This window comes from Sander vitreus, chromosome 20, assembly GCF_031162955.1.
Source record: "Sander vitreus isolate 19-12246 chromosome 20, sanVit1, whole genome shotgun sequence".
Classification (NCBI taxonomy): domain Eukaryota; kingdom Metazoa; phylum Chordata; class Actinopteri; order Perciformes; family Percidae; genus Sander; species Sander vitreus.
The window spans coordinates 340,216-354,243 of NC_135874.1; the positions used below are offsets into that span (position 1 = coordinate 340,216).

General features: G+C 43.3%; 1 protein-coding gene across 1 annotated transcript in view; it reads left to right on the forward strand.

Annotated features, from left to right (window-relative positions):
* nrxn3a (neurexin 3a) overlaps positions 1-14,028 on the forward strand; it is a 240,667-nt gene that overhangs the window by 35,208 nt on the left and 191,431 nt on the right. Inside the window, exons 3-4 of the mRNA XM_078277724.1 lie at positions 9,361-9,381; positions 10,796-10,822. Coding sequence (XP_078133850.1) covers positions 9,361-9,381; positions 10,796-10,822 — 48 coding nt within the window. The remainder of the gene's footprint in view (positions 1-9,360; positions 9,382-10,795; positions 10,823-14,028) is intronic.

Below are 14,028 nucleotides of genomic sequence, written 5' to 3' on the forward strand. Positions count from 1 at the left end.
TGGTTAGAGCCTTTTGCAAACAAAATGTGTCATTTTGACCATAAGTGCCACATGTTTCGGCCTGTGTGTTAACCATTTTGAAAAATGTGGAGTTTGAGTTGACTGCTGCATCAAAGCAATCAAGAAAAACTGTAAACTTTTGGTAGCCCCGCCCCTTCCGCTACATAGCCAAGATGGCAACCGTTGAGGGTGGAGTGTCCATCGTTCCACCCTCAACATTTTGACCGTTATGAGAGCACCATCCGGGTACTCTTAGTGCGCTGCATTTGACCACACTTCGACAATGTGAATGCACTACATACTCAAAAAAAAGAGTACAGAAGTGTGCGATTTGAGACACACCAATAGGCTGAATCGTACTTCCCTTAAATTGCATCCACATTTCCTTCACTTGCTTCCCTTCCTCGCATCTTAGTCCGTCCCACCGAGGGAGCATGGGAGATACGCAAGGAAATCATGCGAGGAGAGAGGAAACAAGGAAATGTGTTTTAGAGGGATGAGACGTCCTTTCCTCTAAAGGGCCACATGAATTCTTCAGCTATTTGGGTGGAGTTAGCAACGGCTTTCAGCTGCACGGCTTCCAGGAAGGCTGCTCTTTGTATTCTCGCTCATAGCTCCTCAGACATCCATCCTCTATCCTCCCTCCTCAGATATCCATCCTTGGTCCTCGGGGCAGGAATAAGAGCTTTGAGACGGCCTTCACGAAGGAGGGCCAGAACAGACTCGGGTTCAGCCGAGGAGTGAGGAGATATCAAATAAAGAAAGTGAGATTCAGCCATTGTTAGTGGCCAAAGGTCTCAATTACTGCCAGAAAACGTGGACATGCTCATATTCCTAAAAAAAGAACATGACATATCTCAGCAGTGTATCATACTTGAAGAAAAAAATTGGTCAGTCTCAGGGTACTACTTTGATTATGGTTTGCACTTACAAAACGAAGACTAAGAAAGAGCCTAAAGTAGTTCAGTTAGAAGGTCACACACAACTTCAATTAGAAGTTAAATGCTTATTGAGGAGGTTAGTTATACAGAAGAGAAGCCAGCCATTTGAGTTTGTGGTAAAACCTTTCACAGAATAAAAGACCAGTGTTAAAATCTTGTTTCTGTTACAATGTCAGGGACTAAATACACCAGGTAACGAGCAAACACGGGACAGGTGACACTAGGACTGGGGAACAGGTGGAACACATTAGACAATCACACGGGTGGGAAAACTAAAAGACAGGAAGTAAAGTAAGATAAGACAAGACAGAAAACCAGACTACCAAAATAGAACAGGAAACAAAAACATATGCAATAATCAGTATAATACACAATCAAAACAGGAAAAACAGAAACATACACCATCAGCAGAATAATACACGGTCAAAACAGGAGAACAGAAACCTACACAATCACAACAGTGTCGTTCTTGTGAAACCAATCTCGTGTATCATCTCGTCAAGTGAGCTGAGTGTCTCGTCACACATTACATTACATTATATCACATTACATGTCATTTAGCTGACGCTTTTATCCAAAGTAACTTCCAATTAAGTGCTTTCATCCTTGAAGCTACAAACTCCGGACAACAAGAAGTAAGTGCAAGTACATTAGCTTCAAATAAGCCAAACTACATGGGCCATATGAAAGTGAAGCTATAAAAACACCCCTAGTTTTTAATGCTTTTTAACAGTCCAATGACCAATGCATGTTAGCAAACAAACCTGTAGCTCTAACTTTTCACAGCACCTCTGTTGTTCAGAAACTAGGAAACACAACATCTTTCTATCTCGGTTCCCTCTCTGACAAGTCACCGACGCTCTACCAGCAGTATGCTGTGGACACCCCAACATGAGCAGATGGCTTCAGCAGCCCTCCCTGGCTGTTTCTCCAGCCACCCGTATGCTCATATCAACATGAAGCATGGCTGCTGGTGAAATCTGTCAGTGAGGAGATTATGGCTGTAACAATATTAATAATGAAAATGGTAATAATCAAGCCCTCACACTTCCTGTGTGTGTGTGTGTGTGTGTGTGTGTGTGTGTGTGTAAACATTACTTCCATATGCCGATTTACCTTCCATGTGAATAACGTGTAGGAAACAATAAGTTAAGCCAGCACTGATGGAAGCAAGCAGAATTTGAAATACCTCATTAATCACTGCACTCTCCCACTTTATCCAACATGAATCATGAATCATCCCTTTAAGTAATCCACTTTGAGCTCTAATCCCCCGCTATCCTCGCGTTACCTTTTTGGTAGTGAATTAAAAGAGAGAGTCATACTCTTACCTAGATTATGTGTCCACTGAGGGACACATATGTTTTTCAAAGTACTGGTGAGTCCCCCTGAAGAATAGTTGATCTGTATGAATTCTTTTTGGGGGGGGATTTCTGAGGAGAGCTGGAGGATATAGATGTGTAACTATAACTATATATATATATATATATATATATATATATATATATATATATATATATATATATAACTAGAACTATATAAGAAAAATATTGCTCCTTCATACAGAAATCGTATTGAGTTAAATGCTGGCTAGCCCGCCACTGGGAGTTATACTTGACACACACACACACACACACACACACACACACACACACACACACACACACACACACACACACACACACACACAAATAGAAATACAGGGGAAATAAATCGTCAAAGGAAGTAGGTCATGGTAGAGAACAAAATTATGGCGAGTGAATACAGCTGATCATCAGGACAGAGAGAGATTGAGCTTTGAATGATGGATTAGTCAGAAAGTCAAACTGAAGTGGGGGAGAGAACTGAAAGATTATTTTGTTAATCTGCTCTCCCTGTTGTTACTACTTTTTATCTACTCTGTCCCCAGTGGTTGGAAGTCTCGCTTCTGTCGATCCACCATACAGGCCATTAATGTGATGCTACGACAACCAGCTAATAATCCCGCATACACTGAACTGGTACTATCTGCAGTGGAAAACCGAATAGAGAAAAACACCTTGTACCAAATATGTGCCTACATACAAACCTGTCCTCAGCAGAAAGATTACAGCATTGGACAAGCAACTTTGTGTTAAACCATGACCAACATTTGCATTGCATTGCATCTCAATTAAATTACCTTTTACTTAAATTTCCAATGTCATTAGTGTTAGTGGCCTAACTAAATAAGGCCACATATATTTCAATAATCAAAGAAGAGCAATGGTTTTGATGATGAACTTTGTCTGGTTGTTGCTGCGCTAAGGTGCTGGGGACTTTGCAGGGAAATAGTCACTGATCTGTCCAGTATTTGGCGAGATATCTTCTCTGGACCCTCCACCTGTAGGAGGAACCGCTGGGGTCGGGTGTGCTGCCTTCACACTCGGGTGAAGAGAGGGGCAGAGCTGTCAACCAATCACCATCTGGTGGTGAGTTCTGGACAGACCTGGTAAGTCTGGAGGAGGCCCGTGTTCGACAGACTTTCAACTCACACCTCCAGCGGAGCTTTTTTGTGCATCCCTGTGGACGCTGGGGGCATTGAACCCGAGTGGCCAATATTCAAAGTTTCCATTTCTGAAGCTGTGGTGGGGAGCTGTGGTCTTAGGGTCTTAGGTGCGTCTTAGGGTGAGAAGCTCAGTCATCCGTGAGGAACTCAGAGTAGAGCCGCTGCTCCTTTGTGTAGAAAGGAGCCATTTGAGGTGGTTTGGGCATCTGGTAAGAATGCCCCCTGGGCGCCTCCCTAGGGAGGTGTTCCAGGCACATCCAGCTGGGAGGAGGCCTCGGGAAAGGGAAGTTTGGGTCCCCTGCTGGAGCTGCTGTCCACGCGACCTGACCCCGAATAAGCGGACGGAGACGAATGAAGATGGATGGATCTTCTCAAATTCCATGGCACAGTTTACAGCAGAATTTGTCAGAAATATTCATCGTTTCTGGAAGAGAAGTCAACTTTGGCCACTCCCTGACTGTAATAAAGACATATTTTTGTTTTCATAAAATAAAACCCTGACTCCTGTCAGAACCTCTCCGGGGACCATCACCTTATCGTGGTGGAGAGGTTTGTGTGTCCCTATGAACCTGAGGGCTGTGTTGTCTGGAGCTTTGTGCTCCTGGTAGGGTCTCCCAAGGCAAAGTGGTCTCAGGTGAGGGGCCAGACAAAGAATGGTTCAAAAACCCTATGAGTGACCGAGGTAGAGATGGAGTGACCCTGCCCGGAGGAAGCCCGGGGCCCCCGTCTGGAGCCAGGCCCAGATGGAGGGCTCGTCAGCGAGCGTCTGGTGGCCGGGTTTGCCACGGAGCCCGGTCCGGCACAGCCCGAAAAAGCTACGTGGCACCTATCTCTCCATCCCATGGGCCCACGACCTGTGGGAGGAACCGCTGGGGTCGGGTGCGCTGCCATATGGGTGGCAGTGAAGGTCAGGGGCCTCGACGGACTAGACCTGGGCAGCAGACGCTCGCTCTGGGGACGTGGAATGTCACCTCTCTGTGGGGGAAGGACCAAAGGTCAATGATCGATTTTATAATTGTTTCATCTGATCTGAGGCCGTATGTTTTGGACACTCGGGTGAAGAGAGAGGGCAAGCTGTCAATCGATCATCATCTGGTGGTGAGTTGGGTCAGGGGTGGGGGAAGACTCTGGACAGACCTGGTAAGCCCAAAGCGGGTAGTGCGGGTAAATTGGGAACGTCTGGAGGAGGCCCCTGTCCGATAGACTTTCAACTCACACCTCCGGCGGAGCTTTTCGTGCATCCCTGTGGAGGCTGGGGGCATTGAACCCGAGTGGACAATGTTCAAAGTTTCCATTGCTGAAGCTGCGGGGAGGAGCTGTGGTCTTAGGGTCTTAGGTGCCTCAGGGGCGGTAACCCACGAACACCGTGGTGGACATCGGTGGTCAGGGAAGCCGATCCGACTGAAGAAGGAGTCTTTCTGGGATATGTTATCCCAGAGGACTCCGGAGGCAGTTGCAATGTACCGAAGGGCCCGAAGGGCTGCAGCCTCTACCGTGAAAGAGGCAAAGCAGCGGGTGTGGGAGAAGTTCGGAGAAGACATGGAGAAGGACTTTCGGTCGGCACCAAGGTGCTTCTGGAAAACCGTTCGCCACCTCAGGAGGGGGAAGCAGGGAACCATCCAAGCTGTGTACAGTAAGGATGGGACGCTGTTGACCTCAACTGAGGAGGTAATAGGGCGGTGGAAGGAGCACTTTGAGGAACTCCTAAATCCGACTAATACGCACTCTATGGTAGAGGCAGAGCTGGAGGATGATGGGGGATTGTCGTCAATTTCCCTGGTGGAGGTTGCTGAGGTAGTTAAACAACTCCACAGTGGCAAAGCCCCAGGAATTGATGAGATCCGTCCAGAAATGCTTAAGGCTCTGGGTGTGGACGGGTGTCTTGGTTGACACGCCTCTTCAACATTGCGTGGAAGTCTGGGATGGTGCCTAAGGAGTGGCAGACCGGGGTGGTGGTTCCCCTTTTTAAAAAGGGGGACCAGAGGGTGTGTGCCAATTACAGGGGTATCACACTTCTCAGCCTCCCTGGTAAAGTCTACGCCAAGGTGCTGGAAAGGAGGGTTCGGTCGATAGTCGAACCTCAGGTTGAAGAGGAACAATGCGGATTCCGTCCTGGTCGTGGAACAACGGACCAGATCTTTACTCTCGCAAGGATCCTGGAGGGAGCCTGGGAGTATGCCCAACCAGTCTACATGTGTTTTGTGGATCTGGAGAAGGCGTATGACCGGGTGCCCTGGGAGATACTGTGGGAGGTGCTGCGGGAGTACGGGGTGAGGGTCCCTTCTCAGGGCCATCCAATCTCTGTACGACCAAAGCGAGAGCTGTGTCGGGTTCTCGGCAGTAAGTCGGACTCGTTTCAGGTGAGAGTTGGCCTCCGCCAGAGCTAAAGCTTTGTCACCAATCCTGTTTGTAGTATTTATGGACAGGATATCGGCGTAGTCGGGGTGGAGAGGGGTTGCAGTTCGGTGGGCTGGGGATCTCATCGCTGCTTTTGCAGATGATGTGGTCCTGATAGCATCATCGGCCTGTGACCTTCAGCACTCACTGGATCGGTTCGCAGCCGAGTGTGAAGCGGCTGGGATGAGGATCAGCACCTCTAAATCGGAGGCCATGGTTCTCAGCAGGAAACCGATGGAGTGCCTTCTCCAGGTAGGGAATGAGTCCTTACCCCAAGTGAAGGAGTTCAAGTACCTTGGGGTCTTGTTCGCGAGTGAGGGGACAATGGAGCGGGGAGATTGGTCGGAGAATCGGCACAGCAGGTGCGGTATTACATTCAATTTATCGCACCGTTGTGGCGAAAAGAGAGCTGAGCCAGAAGGCAAAGCTCTCAATCTACCAGTCAGTTTTTGTTCCTACCCTCACCTATGGTCATGAAGGCTGGGTCATGACCGAAAGAATAAGATCCAGGGTACAAGCGGCCGAAATGGGTTTCCTCAGGAGGGTAGCTGGCGTCTCCCTTAGAGATAGGGTGAGAAGCTCAGTTATCCGTGAGGAGCTCGGAGTAGAGCCGCTGCTCCTTCATGTCGAAAGGAGCCAGTTGAGGTGGTTCGGGCATCTGGTAAGGATGCCCCCTGGGCGCCTCCCTAGGGAGGTGTTCCAGGCACGTCCAGCTGGGAGGAGGCCCCGAGGAAGACCCAGGACTAGGTGGAGGGATTATATCTCCAACCTGGCCTGGGAATGCCTCGGGATCCCCCAGTCGGAGCTGGTTAATGTGGCTCGGGAAAGGGAAGTTTGGGGTCCCCTGCTGGAGCTGCTACCCCCGCGACCCGACCCCGGATAAGCGGACGAAGATGGATGGATGGACTCCTGTCAGAAAAAAAATATGTCTTTTCTTCAACACAACCTCATACCGTAATGGCAGAATAGGGCAATTGCCAATGACTCCAAAATAACATATATGATCGTTTTATTTAACGTTGTGAAAAAGCTGTACGGTGACCGTTAATCATGTGACCACAACACCTGGCTGTTCTACACGTATTTAAAGTGAAACATGGGAACAAAACTGTGTGGCTTCATAGTAAAAGAGTGCAGGTACTAGACTCGCCTGCTTGCAGTCCAGATCTGTCTCCCATTGAAAATGTGTGGCGCATTATGAAGTGCAAAATTTGACAACGGAGACCCCAGACTGTTGAGCAACTGAAATCTTACATCAAGCAAGAATGGGAAAGAATTCCACCTACAAAGCTTCAACAATTAGTGTCCTCAGTTACCAAATGCTTATTGAGTGTTGTTAAAAGGGAAGGTGATGTAACACAGTGGTAAACATGCCCCTGTCCCAGCTTGTTTGGAACGTGTTTAAAGCATCAAATTCAAAATGAGTGAATATTTGCAAAAAAACAATAAGGTTTATCAATTTGAACATTAATATCTTGTCTGTGTAGTGTATTCAATTGAATATAGGTTGAAAATGATTTGCAAATCTTTTTTGCAAGTCATTGTTTTTATTGACGTTTTACACAATGTCCCAACTTCATTGGAATTGGGGTTTGTACAAGTTTGGTCTCATTTTGAACTGGATCATCTGCAGATTGATTCCATACCTGATATATTATGATTAATAAATCCCTGTTTGTGTTATCTTTGCTGCCTTCTGTTACGTCTGCTTTGGTATATCACGGAAGCAGGTAGTCAAAAGATAAACTGCGGGTCCCGGGATTTAGCTAGCACTAACCAGAAGGATGGAGTTAACAAACAATGTTGAAGACTCTTCTTTGTTTGGGAGGGAAGAGGGAGACGCACCTGGTGGAGATCTTCAATATCGACACAACACCTGGGTATAATCAGTTAGAATAGTAACATAATTCAATATTTTTTATATCTAAACATAATACATAATAATTCAGCTGTTTGGGGTCCTTTTTGTTGGAGGGAGCAGGCAGTTGGCTACTTTGCCTAATGGTAAAGTCTGCTTGTGGTGTTTTTTCCTGTGAACCATTAATGTATTTCACTGGTGTTTCTGACCGTGATTAGCCGTGACCTGGGTATGTGAAACAATTATGCCTTGGCAGGTGTGTTGCAGAGGACCCAAGGAAGCACAGTGTAATGTGTTAAGAGTGTGAAGTCCTACGTATATGCGGTTCTCAAGAAAGCTGCAAGCAGTCTTAACAATTTAAATTGAAAAGCTTGCATATGGGAGTCTGTAGTTCATATATTATTTTCTGTATCACAATCTATGGAACAGATATTATGGCCGGCTATGGCTCAGGTGGTACAGCGGTCGTCTACCAATCGGAAGGTCAGTGGTTCTACATGTCAAAGTGTCCTTGGGCACTGAACCTGAACCTGAATTGCTTATGATGCTGCGCCATTAATGTTTGAAGGTGTGTGATGAGCAGGTGGCACCTTGTATCGACCATGTGTGTACATGTGAATGGTGCCTGTACTGTGTAAAGCGCTTAGTGTGCTTGTTAAGACTAGAAAAGTGCTATATAAATGCAGTCCATTTACATTTATTTTTTAATTTCATTTTTCTTACACCAATTATATTTTTAATAAAATACTTGCCAACAATTAGTTTCTTTAAAGCACTGAACTTCTTACATTTTGTAATTTTGATCATTTTCATGTGTCCAGAGGGCGATATCGTGGCTTTGCATAGAAATGGACACCATTCAGAGAGCATTTTTTTGACCCCAGACTTTTTATCATGTCAGAATTTCCACTTTGCTACATTAATCTATGCTAAAAGCTCAAAGTGCAGTTCATATTTTCCAGGGTTTCGCTGTAAATATTCATTGTTTACAGGGGGATCCTGGATTTTTATATTAGTGGCCACATTGCTTTAACAAACTTGACACATTAACACTGCAGTGGCTCTACACTGCAGTGGCTCTAAGTATAGCAAAATCATCAGTATGGTGTTTAGTCTGTCCAACACTTTACACAACATCTCAGTCTCTTGGGACAGATGCTCTAAGTCTGTTGGCTTGTTCTTTCATTCCTTGGACTATGGTAACAAAACTCACAAGTCACTTAAAGGATGACCTTATTTGGGGTTTTGGGTCGCCTTGTTGTATGCCTTTATAATTTAACAGCACCTGAGTATCATGTGTCTGCACTGAAAGATACCGGAAATACATAAAGTCTGTGTCATCGGTGTGTTTATAGATGGAAGGAAGAGATGCCTTTGTCTTCCCGCTGGATATTTCTCTCTGAATGCAATCTAATGGGACTGAATGATTCCAATAATAATAATTCCAAACCAAATGTTGCTGCTTTCACACCTTGTTGCTAAAACCTTCTGCATTGTAACTGACATACACATGGCTGTGCCCACTGCCAGCCCTCTGTATGGACTATGAATATTTTGCATGACAGTCAACATGCAAGTAATGAGTGTTTCTAATGCTGGCTTTGTTTGCTTGTTTTCTCTGTCTCCTTGTATTCCAGAGGTCAACAACAATATGCCAGGTGAGTTTGAATGAATAAATGTAAATATATGAAAAACAGTTATTATTTGCATAGCTGCAGATTTCCAGACAGGCTAGGTCAATACAAACATAGTATTGGCTAGGTGATTCTGCTAGCCTTTCCCGTTGACCAGCTTACAGGTGCTAACTGCTACATCATGGTCTAACAGAATGACCACATAAAGCTGCCAAAAAGAAATTACAATGAAGTAGTGTGTAAAAAAGTACATAATAGAAGATGCAACAAAAAACTGTGCTTAGATTAATTTGCCCTTTAATTACAAAATTCTATACTATTTATGTACTCTGTAACTTATTCCTTTGGGATTGGAGGTTCTAGATGGATTTCCTTCAGCTAATTTACTTTAGCTTTCAGAAAACAGTAGCATTAGTAGCCATAACGGAACTTTGACACAAAAAGTGAAAACAGCTTCTTGTTCATGGTAATAGGTTACTTTGACAAATATTCTTATCTGACAGTTTCCAGACTGGGCAATTACATTAACTGTAAACAGTGGTTGCCTGGAACGGCACCTGGTGAGCGACTGTTATTTAATGCAACAGATTATATTAGAAATGATTTGTCATTGTCTTGATGCAATTTGACATATTTCAAATGAACAGAATTCACCTATTCACACTGGTTTTATTGGAACTCACCTACTGTGTGTCAAGCCCATTAGAATTTGTGCATGTTGGGTTGGGTTGGAAAATGTGAAGTAATCCATGTTTCCATGTACTGTTTTAAAAATATATGGATTGGTTTCATTGAGATAAGCAGTTAGGGCTAATTCTCCAGCCTTTAAATGATTGCGGAAGATGAGGGTGCAACAGAGCGCCAGTATGTTTGTATATGATAATATAATTAAATTTATTTAGAATAGGAGTTTGGTAGAGACCAAAAACTGAGCTAAAAGAGAGTAAATATTGGACTAACCTATATTAGGTGGGCAGAACCACGACTCCATACTCCATACGACTGCATAAATGATAATGTTGCTCCATCACTGCTGGATGTGTAAATAAGCTGCTGTTTACTAACAGGTTCACCACATCAACTTAAAAGGCTGTATGTCAATGTGTTCACAGCTTATTTTCGCAGAAAAATCAGTTATTGCAGGTTTAGGTCCAAACATCAGGTCAGTGACTGTGAGCTCTGTTATTGAATTAAAGATGAGGTGAAATGTTTCCTCCAGGCTCTCACTTCTTCTAACATGCTGGTATTTCTTCTCAAGAAAGCCACAGGAAGCTTTGTGTGACATGTTGGTGTGTTTTGATGTCATGCTTTCCCTCCTGGGTGTAAACATGTATCATCACAATACCAAACAGTATTGAAACTAAGTGTGTGCTCTTTTTCTCAAGAGGTCTGTCATTCTTTCCTTCCCTCTCTTTTATCCCTCTTTTATCTTCTCAAGGCCTTGCACATATGATGGCAGAACAAGGTATGCCTCTCCTTCCTTTTTCGCTGTCATGTCTTTGTTTGTTTTGTGATTGTAATGTGGAGCTGCATGTTTTGGCGTTGATGTGGAATAAATGTGAAAGTGCATGGTTCTATATACATTGTGATATACAGTGTCATTTTATAATTGTGCTGTACTGCCCTACGAAGCCAAAACGCACTAACTATATATTCGGTCAAAACAGTGTAGAGGCTACTATCTGACTGTTGTTGGACAAAATGGATCAAAATTGTCTGCTAATACATACAAACACTCAGTGTTTGACCGAGTAGTTACTAAGTGCAGTTCTGATGGAGAATAAGTATAGTAGCATTTGCCTAATTATTGTTTAAGGTAACTAGCCTTACGCCAGATTCACACTGGAGGCTGCAGCACTGCAAAGCACCAACCGTCAATTCTCGGTGAACAGTAGCCTGGCTTTTCTCCGCACCGGTCAACAAGCTTCTGCTCATCTCCAATCACATGTAGCTAATCTCTGTCTGTGTGTGTCTGCTCAGCTCTGTCAGTGACAAATATGTGGAGTAAGTACATCATTTAAAACACACAATCACAAACAGCAGTGGTACTGGACTACATTTTAATACAGCTTAACAGATGGGTAGTTTCTAGGGCTGTCAAAATAACGCGTTAATTTTGATTAATTAATCTGAGAAAAAATAACACGTTCAAAAAAATAACGCAGATTAATCCATTCCATATTGACGTTTGACCCGGAGCCGTTCTAGCCACCATTGGACTGTAAAATGAAGGAGGGAGACGAGAATGTGCTGCCTGGATCATTAATTGGAACATTTACTTGTAAAAATCTGCATGTGACGCCAGTTAACACCAAAGCCCGTCTTATTAGAAATTCTTTGTTAACACTATACTCGACAGCAGCTAACGTTAGCCTACCGCTAGCTAGTAGCTGGATTAAACACGGTTAAAATGCTGACAGCTAACGCTAAACGGTGTAAAGTTTGACTGTGTTTTACTAGAGGATTCAACACCGGTATGTAACAATCTGCAGCTGCCGTCGGAGAACACAGACGGTGCATTAAATGAAACTGGTAAACTACAGTGTCGTGGTGTAATGTCCAGTTATGACATTTGTCACATTTGTGAAGTCCCAACTGTGAAGTTATTGTAAATGTCCTTTTCCCATCTGGTGGTTGTTTTTGTCATTCAACAGCGATTTACTAGTGAAATAAGTTATTGCTTTAGATGCATATTTTATTATGTATCAGAATCAGATCTTTTATATCATACATAATGTGTCTTTATATTGTTCATAATAGATTATCAGTGTGTTTTCTTGCCAGATTTGCAAGCGGCACGCAGAAAGATAGGCCAAACTGCTAAACTATGTTTTGCTGCAGATTGTGAGCTGCAGCGCCTACTGTGTAACAGCCCAATTGGTTACCATGGGCGCCAAAAGGCAGCGGAAAAGTGCTTCATGGCCATTCGCAGCACTTCCATGTCAAGTGTGAACCCAGCGTTGCTTAGCAGAGTAGCAGCACTTACCATCTTAGCTTCAGACTCAAGTGGAATTTAACATGATTTAGCATGGTGAATGTCACACTCATGTCATGTTATTTCTGAGACATCAGGTACGAACAGAAGCAAAATTGGAGAGTTGTTTCATCAGATGAATTAAAACATTGGTTTATAGTTAGGTGACAGAGGCAATTATGGAAAGTACCTAAGAACGAGGTACTGCACTTAAGTAAACTTTTTGAGATTGTACTAATTAAGTATTTTTATTTTATGCTACTTTATACTTCTACTCCACTACAGTTCAGAAAGAAATATTGTACTTAATACACAAAAAACACACAACAATCTTCTAAAATACAACAAAAAAATCAGAATCCGGTTTACATACAAGGAATTTACCTTGGTATTTTGATGCATAACAATAAAGCAGGATAAGCTTAAGTAAAGATCATAAATGAAATAGATATTTATAAAAGAATATATTAAAGAAGATGTACAGTGTTTAAACAGAGGATGGAATGTGCAAAATATTGATCAAGGAATGTGCAAATGTTCACAGTGCAAAGTAGAAAATATGTGCCGTGGCATTGCCCCTCAAATTGCCTACCCCAGGCATATGGCCCGTGGGCCAGAACTGGCCCGCCAAAGGGTCCAATCAGGCCCACTGGATGACTTTGCAAAGTGTGAAAACTGCAGAGAATTAATTCCAATTCCAAATTTACCACTTTAATCTAAAATATCCGAGTTCTTTTCCCCATAAATGTACGACTTTATTCTTAGAAATTCAAATTTTTTCTCTGAATATTACCCCTCTGTCCTGGGTCCGTAACATTATTTTTTTCCTACAATGGCCTTAGAATGCTGTCGTAGCAGAAGCAACTTGCGTTTGCCAACATCCAGCTGACAAGAAACTCTTTGGCAGATAAGTTTCTGATCTTTCTGGAGTGGTTTACTGGTCTGGCCCACTTGAGATCAAATTAGGGGTATGTGGCCCATGAACTAAAATGAGTTTGACACCTCTGGCCTACCCATGTACTCATGACAACAAAGGTCTCCTAACTCCTCCTTAACAAAGTATTTATATGAACCAAAACCATGATCTTTCCCAAAAGCTAGCCAAACCCTAACCATAGCGTTTTAAGATCAGAAAGCAGATTTACTTTCAAGAGGACAGTGAGGCCTGTGGTCAGATTAAAATGTTCTGAAAAGAACAGGAAAATTATGAGACCGGCAACCGGTATTGTGTTTCCTTCTCTCGCTTCTGCCAGACTTTATTTTACACATAAACATGTACTTTAAATGTGTTCTCAATTTCACATTCCTTCTCATAAGAACATCATCAAGTAAGTTACCATAATCACCACATACAATTCAGTTTCCCAAATAAACAGATTTTTCAGAATCTTTTCCCAAACTTCTTTGGTCTGCTGCTAACAGCTTTGATAACTTTACTAATAACAAATAACTGCAACGTTACTCGTTACAAATAAGATTCCAGACGCACAGGCTGAATGCTAACATATTAGCAAAATGCTGTTAATTCTATTAATAAAATACTACAGCTGGCGTGAGACATTACACAAGCAAAATGTAACTATGTACCTGTTAACAGTATTTCAAACACACACTTGCTTAAACAGCATTTAACATGACAGGGCTATATGAAATAAAATCACATAGGAGCCTCAAAATAGGACAATATACCCGTCGTG